Source organism: Anastrepha obliqua, chromosome 1 (genome assembly GCF_027943255.1).
Source record: "Anastrepha obliqua isolate idAnaObli1 chromosome 1, idAnaObli1_1.0, whole genome shotgun sequence".
Lineage (NCBI taxonomy): Eukaryota > Metazoa > Arthropoda > Insecta > Diptera > Tephritidae > Anastrepha > Anastrepha obliqua.
Window position 1 is genome coordinate 109,307,859 of NC_072892.1, and position 12,568 is coordinate 109,320,426.

The 12,568-nt window shown below is 33.0% G+C and overlaps 1 protein-coding gene across 2 annotated transcripts in view; it reads right to left on the reverse strand.

Moving 5' to 3' along the window:
- Positions 1-1,656: 1,656 nt before the first annotated feature.
- The window catches only part of LOC129235529 (polypyrimidine tract-binding protein 2), a 158,992-nt gene continuing 148,080 nt past the window's right edge, over positions 1,657-12,568 (reverse strand). For both annotated transcript variants that reach the window (XM_054869419.1, XM_054869418.1), the window contains exons 8-10: positions 9,871-10,087; positions 4,632-4,709; positions 1,657-2,772 (exon numbers count right to left, since the gene is read on the reverse strand). In XM_054869419.1, the coding sequence (XP_054725394.1) occupies positions 2,640-2,772; positions 4,632-4,709; positions 9,871-10,087 (428 nt within the window). In that variant the 3' untranslated portion in view covers positions 1,657-2,639. The remainder of the gene's footprint in view (positions 2,773-4,631; positions 4,710-9,870; positions 10,088-12,568) is intronic.

A 12,568-nucleotide genomic window follows, 5' to 3' on the forward strand; every position in this document is an offset into this window, starting at 1 on the left:
TCTTCTTATTTTAAGGTTTACTAATAAAACGAACAAACAGTTTTGATTGACTTTTACATAAAAATACATTTCACACTAATAATTTTGTATGTATGTATGTATATATTACAATATACTGATCTGTATTTGTTCTGATTACTTTGTTTTAGTACTATAATTATGTTTGTTTTTCTCTTTTCTTGCTTTTGTAAAATTTCCCACTTTTGCTGCTGTCGAGAGCTTTTTTTCTTTTACTAATATTCTTTGAGATAATTTTAGTTTTACTTTCTGTAATGAATAATACTAAAAATGCAGCAGTTTCAAGTTATGTAAATGTATGTATGTATGTATACTATAGGTGATAAAATTATAAAATCAATCACACTAAAACTTTTCTGTTTGACAGTGTCTTTCTCTAGACAGTGTCTTATGCATTTATACTCCGTATTTGCAATGTGTATATACGCATCAATAACTCCAAGTAGTGATACATTTTTTGTTTTTTTTATGTTTGTTCTTGTTTTTAGTATGGAACTTGTCTTAGAGATATAATTGTAAACTCAGTTGCATGCATTTGTATGTATGTATGTGTGTGTGTATGTGTGCGCGCGTTTGTTGATTAGCGTGTAACACACATACATACGTGCAAGCATGCATTTTTTCCTCTTACTTTTGCTTTTTTGCTCTTACTCTTGAATTTGTTTTTTTGCCTTTTGCTTTTACTTTTGCTTTTTTATTTGCTCTCGCTTTTTGCTCTTACTTTTGCATTTGCATTTTGATTTTGCCTTTTTACTTTTGCCTTTTGCTTTTGCTTTTACTTCCGCTTTTGTATTTGTCTTTTACTTTTTTGCTGTTGTTTTCTCTTCTGCATTTTGCTTTTGCATTTGCGTTTTGCTTTACTTTTCTTTGCTCTCTGGCACAAGATTTGCTCAATTCGAATTTGCCCATATGCATGCAGCTACGTAGCTGAATGCATGCTTGCACGCGTGCATGTGTGTGTGTGTTTACTAGTGTATTTCCTGCCTTCCCTTCTAAATCTCTTTACACTTTCGTTGCTTACGGCAATAGTTATCTTATCGTTTAATTAATTTTTTATGTTTTTATTTCTGTTTTTAATAATATTTCACTTCGTCTATATTTAAATATTTCATATGTATGTATGTATATAATTTATGTTTGTTCTAAGTGTAATAAGAATTTTAGTAATAACATTTATCAGCAAAGACATATACATACATATTAATCATATTTGATTCTTCTTATGCTGCAAATTTTTCTGTCTCTCCACTTACTCATTCATATGTGAATTCTTTTTAATTTCCTCATGGTTTGTTACTTCAATCAGTTGCATTATTTTGTGTGTTTTTTTTGTTGCTCTTTTTGCATATTTGTTCAGTATATTTTCTTTTAAAACGAAACACAGCATTCTAAAATATTTTTCGCTTTTAACATTTATTATTTATCTTAAATTTAACCTTCACTCCTCTTCCATCTTCTATGCTAATTAAAAAAAAAAAAAAAAAGAATATTCTTTTTAATTTTTATTTTAATTTTATATTTACTTTAAATTTATTTTTATGTTTTGCAATATGCTGTCTCTTCAGCTGTTGCTTACTTAAACATCTCTTTTGCATATCCGCGAATACTCAACTTAATTCAGCTCATACACGCAATACATATTTTTTGTTATTATATTATTTTTTAAATTTGAAGTAAAATTTTGTTGCGCTTACATAAAATATATATATAATGTATCTATCAATGTGATTTATTTTTGCTTTTGTTTTCTTCTCCTTCTTCCTCTTCTTCTTCCTCTTCCTGTTTTACACCAAAGCCGTATTATTTCTACATTTGTAGTTGTAATCTTTTACAGCAATTTCAAATGCTGGGTGGGGTAGTTTGTTGGGTTTTTGAAATTTGTATGTTTGTGTGCAATTTTTTTGTCTGGATTTTCTGCTTAGCGAAAAACTCTTTCGAAAAAATACGCTCTTGAGATTTTAGCTATGTATGTTTGCATGTATAGTATGCTAAAAGATTATTATCACTAATACAATTAAAGTTATGATTAAAAGGAGTAGCAATAATTTTCTGAATAATAGTAAGAATAATGCTAGAAAAATATAGTGAATGTTAAAAAATGTCTGTGTACATGCATGTATATGCACACACGCATACATATGTACATATATGAAATATCGATTTATCTGTCAGTTAGGCTGTAGAGATAGTTTTTGTTGATTATTGTAGAGTCTGAATTTCGTTTCTTTTTCTTTTGAGACCAAACAATTGATCATTGAACTGAGTACACTGTAAATTTTGTTGTTGCTTAGTAGAATGGTAGAGTTGAAATTGCATGTATATGCACTAATCCTTGTTGATTCCTTCTTATTACTGTTTGCTGATTTTTACTATTTTTCTATGGTCGTTCTTGTGTCCCCTATTGTAGAATAATTTACGCGTCTGAGTTGCGCCTAAGCTTGATTTACATTTGCTGCTTCTGCGTAAACACTGTTAATTTACTGTTCCTCTGCTGTTAAGCTGCTATTTCTGTTTCCTGTTCACTATTGTTTGTCTGTTTATTTCATAGCTGTAATGTTGTTGTATTGTTTTTCGTATTGCAGCTGAATGCTTCTCTATATGAATAAAATAGTTGTAGTTTCTTAGATGTTTGACTTGGAGAAGCTGACGCGCAAGTGATTCGACTCCGAAAGTTGATGATTGTGCATTTTGATGAGCGCCAAAACGGCCTCTTCCACCGACGAGAGCTGGAGTAGCGCCATTTTGCGATCCTTACTGGAAAGTGAATAAATAGAAAAAAAAACAGATTTTCATTAAAAACACCGTAGACAGTAACACATTAATAATTAATATTTATAAATGTACAGCCGTAAAGAAATACTTAAGAACGATGTTAATTGGAATTACCGGCGCTGTTAGGTTAGGTTAGGTTTTTGTGGCAGCCGGCTTAGGATAGCGAAATTGACTTAGAATATGTAGGCCCGTTGTGGTACCACTGTGTAACACGGGAACCTTACTGTTAGTTGTCGTAGAACCAGTTAGACTCTCTTATGAAGCGTAGGATAGTTCCTACGTCCGATAGTTCCGTAAGAGAGACAAAATGGTATTTTACTAATAACTTTGCTCTACTCCAGGCTAAGGCTGGACCATTACAAAGGAAGTGTTCTACTATTTCTTCCTCTTCCTCGTCGCTACAACTTCGGCAGTATACATGCGAAAATATTCCTAGTCTAGAAGAGCGCCTACCTAACAGCCAATGACCGGTGACACAAGCCTCGACCTTCCAGATCCTCTCTGATCTTTTTGCGGCCAAATTAGCCTGGTTGTAACACATGTATTTTCTTCCCTCCATGACCTATTGGCTTTCTGGAGAATATTATTTTTTATATTTAATTTGCAAGTTGCCATAGGGGATCCAATGTTGCCTCTGTTTTCAAGAAGTGGAACAATAGTACACTTTCCGGCTAGCTCGTCGGCCTTTCAATATCTCTATGCCCCGGAACCCATATAAGGGCGACCTTGAAGAGGGTGCCAATATAATTTAGAGCTGCCAGGCATTCATGAGCAATCTTTGATCTTAGCATAACTGCCTCCATTGATTTGATGGCCGTTACAGCGTGTGTGTTAAGGCACACAGTTACCTTCTTTATGGATAGGACTTCCGCCTGGTAGACGCTACAGTAGTCCGGAAGTCGGGCAGATAATTCTAATCCTAATTCTTTTGAAAAAACTCTATAGCCTACTTTATTTTCCATACTTGGATCCATCCGTGTAGAAATTTATTTCCGCTCTTCTTCATGGTCTTTAAGTTTACCACTTTCTTCTTGACGAGATATTATTCTTTAAGAGTCTATCGAATGAGTAGGCAATTTCTTGGTTATAACTGCTCATAGTATGTACAATAGAAGCGTGGCCGAACCGCCGGGTCATCCATAGTGCTCTACTGTTAAGTCAAAGCGATGAAGTGGCGGCCACGATGCCCTTTTCGAGGAATGGTGCCGAAGAAATTCATGTTATTCAAGGTAATATGAATGCGGTCAAATACGTTTCGATATTTCAGAAAGTAATGCTACCTTACTCCTAAATCCAATAGCACAACTTTGGAATGACGACAGAATATAAAAAATTTGTATTAGTTATTTGAAAAGGCCAAGATAGCATGGGAATCCATTCCTCGTGAACTTTGTACTATTCAAGTGTGATAATAATTCAAAGGTGCTGAACAGCAATAATAAAGCAAAAAGGTTTTTCAACAAAATATTAATGCACACTTTCCCCTTTCGCCAGCATTTTTTATCATTTGACTATTATTTTACTTTGTTCTTAAGTAGTTTTCTCAATCCACTTTGTATTGACTTTTGTACATGAAGTAAAAAAAATATGTTTTTCTTAAATAAAAAGACTAATGCAGATCGAAAATATTTTAAATATATAAAATAAAACCTAATATGCAATACATTACAGAGATTTTATTGAATAAAAGTCTCAAATGGAGAGGACTGGATATCGTTTTTAAGTATTTTCACAACGGCTGTATACAGAAACTCACTCAGCTACGGCGACGATCGCTGTTTTTACATATTATTACCCATTGATATATACAATTGCTTGTTGTTGGTTTTTTTTTTACTTACGGGAAAAATTTGAATGCTTTAACTTCAAAGTTATTAGAGGTGAATGCTTCCTTGATATCTTCCTCAGTGCACGATGATCTATTTAAAGTAGAAAATAAAACAAGAAATATAATTAAATGTTTACTGTCTAGTGACGCCTGCAATGGGAGTGCGTCAGATAACAAAGCTTGAAGTATACAAATATGTATGTATGTATGTATGAATGTATGTATGCACGCATCAGTAATTTCGCATCAATTTTCCTAGCTACTGAACAATCCCTTCACACGATTACCTTCTCGTCCACGTTTCTCCTTACTTGCCCTTATGCCGTCGACAATCCTTTCCAATTTCACGCTACAAAATACTTGAGATCCACGTTCCACCTCTTGAACAGCAGGTATGTACTTGAGCGTAACCATCCATTTCCATATCGTTTGTTTGTACAAGACGTTCGCCACTTTCGTGTACACAACAATCAGCCACTTATGTGCTTTTACCGCTCCTCCTCACTTCCATTTTGCCAAAGAACTAGAACTTGTCTAAATTTTGTTATTGTTTTTGGTGTCAAAATGCTACACCGTGGTGTGAAATTTTTAAATTTAGCCAGCGCTCGTTGTTTTTGTGTTATGATAGTTTTTGTTGCTGTTCAATGGTGCACTTCCACTACTCACGCAACGGGCGAGAGAAAATTTAATAATATTGACGGCGGGTGGTGGCACTCGGTCGAGGTTAGCCAGCCCTTAAACGCCTGCTCTCAGGTGAAGGCACTTGAGTGGATGCAACAGGAGATATCGCACCTTAAATGCGCCATTCGCCATACGTATATTTCACGCAGTAGAAAAACAAAATGCGAAAAAGCAGCAAAGTGTCAGATACTTTTTGCCAGTTACCTTCAAATATTGTCAGCAACAGGAGTTAGGGCTATCTATAATACTAAAAATCGAGTTTATTGGCACAAGTGGTGCGGTGTAGGAGAGGGAATATATTTTACTTCTCCTGGTTCGATGCGGCATTCGCTGTTAAGTGAATGTACGCTCTAGAATAACGGTAATTGTAATTGCGGCAAAGTGATGATAGGTGGAGAGGAGCAGTTGACAGCGATACTAAGGACAGCATGCAGCAGGCACCCTACTGAAGCACTTCAATATCATGCAACTCGTATAATAAACGTCGCTATCCTGCTGGGTTTTTGTATGAGACATTTTCATCAAAGCAAGCGGCGACACCGAAATCTTATTGGCAACAGCAACAGCTGGTTATGGTTACAACAATTATGATATACAACTACCAAAATATTTGTGTGTGCACACTCCATTCCGAAAAAGAAGTAATTTTTATAAATATATGGCGCTTTAGGAAAATTTTCGAAGTCCATATATTATATTAGTCCAACATTGACGTACTATGAAATGAATATGACATTTGAATAAAAAAAAAATGGTGTAATGACAAAAAGTTGATGGCCATAAGTAAGCCTCGCTTTTGCCGGAGACCCATTTGGCGGTCATATACTTAAAGGTGCTAAGGAGTGGATCAATTTTGCTTTCACTTGTTTTTTTAAATTGTAATAGTGAGCGATACCATGTATTTTGGCATGGGGATCCAAGAATTTGGACATTGTCGTAAATTCTTCGAAAAATTGGTTTATTTGTAGATTTGCGTATAATAAGAAGTAAACAGGAAACATTTTAAAAAAAAAGTTTAACAATTTAGATTCTTATTCCATGGTCAAAATTTTGGTATAAAGCTTTTAGATGTGAAATAAGTTCGTTTCTTTCAAACATCTTTAAAAAATGTTTCTATATTTTTTTTATACTTAAAACAAAAAATTGTTTAGAATAAATTGTAGGTAATTTTTAGTTAGACATTTTTTTTATCTAAGGGGGGTTTTTTGTTTCCAAATTAATAAAAAAAAATTGTTCTCCAAAAAAATTGCAGCGAACAGCAAAAAAAATAAATATTTTTTAAGGTATACTTCATTCTAAAAAATTAAAGAATGTATAAAAATTAAAAAATTATTTTGTTTACTCCCTTTTATAATTAAAACCAAAAATTGTTCAGAAAAATTTTACGTAATTTTTAGACAATTTTTTATTTAAGGGGGGTTGTTTTTCAAAAATAACAAAACAACAAAATTGCTTTCTAAAAAAATTTCAGCGATAAAAAAAAATATATATACATTTTTTTAAAGCATAAAAAATTAAAAACAAATTATAAAAATGAAAAAACAGTTTTGTTCACTTACTTTTATACTTAAAAAAAATTGTTTCGAAAAAATTATTTTTAGAAGAAATTTTTTTTATTTAAGGGGGGTGTTTTTCAAAAATTTGAAAAAAATGGTTTTCGAAAAAATTATTTTTAGAAGAAATTTTTTTTATTTAAGGGGGGTGTTTTTCAAAAATTTGAAAAAAATGGTTTTCCACAAAATTTTCAGCAAACAAAAATATATAAATTTTATTAAAGTATATTTCACTATAAAACATTTAAAAATATGTATAAATATTAAAAAAATATTTTTTTTACTAATTACTTATATGGTATTTTGCATACTTAAAAAAAAAAATGTTTAGAACAAATTATAGGCTATTTTTAGTAAGACATTTTTTGTATTTAAGGGAGGTTGGTTGGTTTTCAAAAATTACAAAAAAAGTTGTTTTCCAAAAAATTCAGCAATCAAAATATATTATTTTTTTCCAAAAATATTTTATTAAAGCATATTTCATTCTAAAAAATTAATGTTCAAAATACAAGGTGGGAAAAAAATTAGTCATCCAATATTGTTTACTAAAGAAAAAAAAATTTTTTTGATGATCGAAATATTTATTTTGAGCTTAACGCGCTTCACCGTTTGTCTGTTTGTATACTGCAGCTGTCTAGTTCCCAAATGTCAAATTTGATTGCCGTATGACGCCATTTGAAAAAACTATAAATCTTCCGATAGGGTGATTTATTTTGTGCCACCTTATACTTTGGGTACATTATGTCTAGTCATCAAATCAGCTCGAAAGGATTCAAGCTTTCTGAAAACGATCTTTACTGCTAAGGATATATGGTATTTTGCATATAAGCTAAAAACTTAGTGTCATAGTGCTGCCAAAAAACACTCGTAAAAAACACTGTAAAGTCTAAAGTGAAGTGAATGTGCTTCAACAGACCAAACAGTCACTGAAACATTTTACATCTCTTAAAACTGAATATCGCAAAATTTGCAACTGGCCACTTTTGCACCTTAACGCGCCATATCATCAGTTAAGAGTTGAGAGTGAGTTTCTGCGAAAAGAGGCAAATTATTTCATTACGGCATTCGCGGTATGCACTTGATTTGGCACCCTGTGAATTTTATCAAATTCCGAAACTTCATGTGGCGATTAAAGCAAAGCATCATAAATCGTATGAAGCTATTTAAGTTGATGCTACCAGCATCGTAAACAACATTCCAGACATAGACAGCTCGTTTGACAGCTTAGAAAAGAAAAATTGTAGATTGAAAAGCAGAAAGGGAATTTATTGATTAATAAATAGGCTATGCCACAAAATGTATAATGATTTCTGCTATTTGCAAAAAATTGAGTTTTTATGGAACAGAGGGTACATATTGCTGTTGACATTAATTGGGAGATTCAATATATTTTATGACTACAGAGGTCTAATACTATGTAAGAGGATATTGTAGGTATAAAAGAGCTCGTTAGACATTTAACTTCATTGACCTCTCCTCTTCGAAAAGCACGCATTTTAATGCCTCGACCGACTATTATTAATGTGTACATTTATAACGTTAAAAAAATAACAAAAATGATAATTTTTTTCACTTTAAAGAGGAGGATATAATTTACACATAGTTCTCTAAAAATTGCAATACCACGACATTTTAACTAGTTTTGACTACTTTTCTTAATTATTATTATTTTTTTAATTTTCAGCAAGCATCATATAAATAAAAGTTTCAGATTTAGTACAAAATTTTTAAAAATTCGAAAAATGTTCATCAATTTCAATTTCAAATTTTTTAATCGGAAGTTCTAAAACGGAATTTGGTTACGCGATCGTATTAAGTTTTAGTATAACAAAGTGCAACTTTCAAGTGGCTTAAACATCGCGTGGACTTCGAATAGTTTGTTTTTGCTAGAGGTCTTGTTGCTTCCTCTAAATACAAAATAAATGTCGAGAATTTGTTATAGGGAGAAAATGAGGCAACAAAAAACTATGAGCCTTTTCAGCCTTAAACTGGTACAGTATTATACCAAAATTGAATGCACCAAGCAACTGCATACCTAGAAATTTTTAAATATTCGGATTGAAACGCTTGAAACTTTGATAGAAGTATTTTGATTTATTTTTTTTACATTTTGTACAAAGTGTGAAACTTTGAGTTGTATGGTTTTTGTTGTAGTATGCATTATATTTTTATAAAAAAATAGAAAAAAAATTAAAGAAATTAAATAGTCACAACTTTGCAATATATGTATCGCACTGCTACTACTGGTGGTTAAAATTTAATCACCTCATTTTGTTTTTAAATTACTTTTTTACTAAATAAAAAAAGTAATGGTTTTAAGGGGTAGAAATTTTTATTTTGACCTTTATGTGCTCCATCGCTTGTCTGCTTGTAAACTACAGCTTTATAGTTCACAAGCGTCAAATATGATTGACGTACAACGCCATTTTGCAAAAAAGATTTATTTTACTTCTCTAACAATTCTTTAAAATTTGGTGAATAATTCGTGACAGCATTTCTCAGTAATTTTTCGGGGTGCTGGTTAGTTAATACTGATTGGTGTTTGGAATTTTAAATCGAACTCAGCGGAATTATTGTGAGACATTTTATTTGGATAAAGAAAGTAACAAGTTCATAAGTTCGGGGTGCTGGTTAGTTAATACTGATTGGTGTTTGGAATTTTAAATCGAACTCAGCGGAATTATTGTGAGACATTTTATTTGGATAAAAAAAGTAACAAGTTCATAAAAATATAATAGCACAAAAATGAAAAGAGAACTCGGGTACATTCATCGAGAGCCACAAATAGACCCTCTAATAGCCGCATGTTGCTCGCGCGCCGCAGGTTGGCCACCCCTGATATACATATGTAACATATATAATATGTTACCATATTTACTATACCTTATTAAATTTTTTTCATGCTTTCTTCTCCTATGCGCTCAATTGATGCGAAATTACAAATTACAGAAAGTATAGCTGCTATATTTTTTGTGTTTTTTTGTTTGTTTTGCTAAAAAATATTGAAACTTTACTTACGGAATGTTACTTAAATGCAATGTGGCCGATGGTGGATAAATATTTTGATAATTTTTGCTGCCTGGTTTCTTGAATCGATGCAATGGATTCTGTGAGTAGTCGCGTGTGAGACCGGCATCCGGTTGTCCTTCCTTCGGCAGCTGCACAGCCTGATGTTTACTAGCCATAACACGTATCGCCTTACTCCACAAGCGCAATTTGTCAAGGTGATTCATAGCTGCAATATAGATGAGCAAAAAGAAATTCCACAACACACGATTATATGGATGTAAATAGCAAAAGGTAAGTTAAAAATTTATGAAAACAAATATAATATTAGTTTGGGTGTTGTAGGGCAAAATAAACTGCTTTGCGAATATTGAGACTGAGCAAATAAATTTCACTACGAGTTACGAATATCTACATATTTATGTATTGAAACAAAACTATTTAAATATTCACATATGAAGTTCATATACATTTGCATGTACGTTCACAAGTGAGTAATCGAGAATAGCAATCGTTCGCGCCATTAAAGTAAATTTGCACGTATCGAACTTATTTATTGCTAGGTACGACTTTTCTAGGAGATGCAAAGTTGTCGCCGAGTGTCAAGTAACTACATATACAGGTACATAGGAGTAGAATGAAATATGCGAGTATATGAGTGTATGGGTGCAGGTACAATACATTCTATACTTGTACGAGTACACATGAGTGGTGAAAAGGCTTTTAAGTTTGGTTGAACTCATATGGAAAAAAAGGAAACAATTTATAGGAAACTACGCCTGTTAGCTGTAGCAAAGAGCCGATCGGCCGTGCAGTCATCCATTACTAAAGCTTTCAGGCGTGGGCAACGGCCATATTCTCGCCTTCAAATATAATTGTAAAGAGTGTTATGTTTTGCACAAGTGTAGCAGGAATAAACACACAACAAATTCAATATTCGTACTAACATTTGCAAGGAACGATGACGTGGTCCGCACTTTAAGGACGAGAGAACAACAAAATAATAATGCGATAAATATGCAGCATAGCAACGATGACGATGAGGTTAGTGCACTGCAGCAAGTCGTTGAGCGGCTAAGAGGAGAGAGCTGAATTGCATCAGAGTGGTAGAGAAGGTTTAGTGAAGTGGCAGTAAATGCAAACGATTACATTTGTCACAATGGTAAATATTACTTATTGTGCATGCGGCCAACATGCATATGAAGCACAGGACGGATATTGATGCCAACAGCTGAGAACATTTCATTTTGTATTTTGAATTTTGTTATTTTTTTATGCATTCTTATGCCTTTGCAAATGCATGCATGCAATACTACAACTCCACCAGTCGTCTTCGGACTAAATTAAACGTTGTTGCTGGTGGCAGCAGTACGAGCATACAATTCTCTACTTATACTTAAACAATGCACCTGCGGCTGCACAGCAAGAAGCAGGCATTATTGAGAAAAATGATAGAGTTTCAGACAAGCATACCAAATCCTCATTGAGTAAAATAAACTCATTTGCAATGCCGTAATATTTTGCTAAAATAATGGATATTTGCTAAACATACAAGCAATATAAATACAAAATCTTGTAAAGGGTGTTTTTTATGTAGAGGTAGAGAAACGTAAATGGAAATAAAATGCAGTCAAATGTTTCTAATATCCATGGAATTGATAACTTTAAGGTATTGATATTTGAGTTTCTAAGTCCTATTCTAAACTCGCTTTTATCAGGCGCTTTGATACAGACTCTACTGATCCATATGCGCTATAGTTGCTATTTCCCTCGCTTGTACGATATAAGTTCGAATAGGCTGTCTTCGCTTATTACTAGTGAAAATTCTATAATTATGAAAGATGTGGATGAGTTCTGATACCTCGGTAGCCAAATAACAAACGATGGTGGCACAGTGTCAGATGTAGCAGCACGTACTGTATTTATAAAGCACGTACTGCGTTTCATAAACTAAACTGACTGTGGCGCTCTCGCATCCTGCCAATGAGAATAAAACTTTGAATTTTCAATACCAGCGTAAAATCGGTCCTCCTATATGGATCTAAGACCTGGCTCAACACTGAGCACATAAGCAGACGCGTTCAAATGTTTATCAACAAATGCCTTAGAATTATATGCCGGATTTTTTGGCCAAGGGCAGTCTCCAATACTGACCTTCATTCGCTCACTGATAGCTGCGCAACAAAAATTGAAATTAAAACACGAAAATGGAACTGGATGGGACATACTCTCCATAGAGAAGAGAACAATGGTGCCAAAATGGCTTTCCGATAGAACCCACAAGGTAGCCGGCGCAGAGGGTGCCTACGAAAAACTTCGATGCGCCCAAGAAATAAAAAAAAATCAAATAAAAAAAGGGAGGCCACATCTCATTTGCGATATTAATATCCGTGAATGAATTCAAAAGAATTTTCTTCGTTACACTCTCAGATCGTTTGCGTTTGTTTATATACTTGAAGTCTTTAAAAGAAATAAACACTGTACAAAATTCACAAAATTTGGTAAATATAAAAAAAATTGTCATAGAATTTTTGAAGCATTTAATCAGAATCTTTAAAAAACTATAAGGTATGTCCATTCAATTTTAGTACAATATAGTGTAAGCTTGAAACCGGTCGAAAATCGCGTTGAAGAAAATTCTCAACTTCGTATGCAAAAAAAAAAAAAAAAAAAAATTAACGAAAATTTTGAGCAACTTCAGACTTTCACC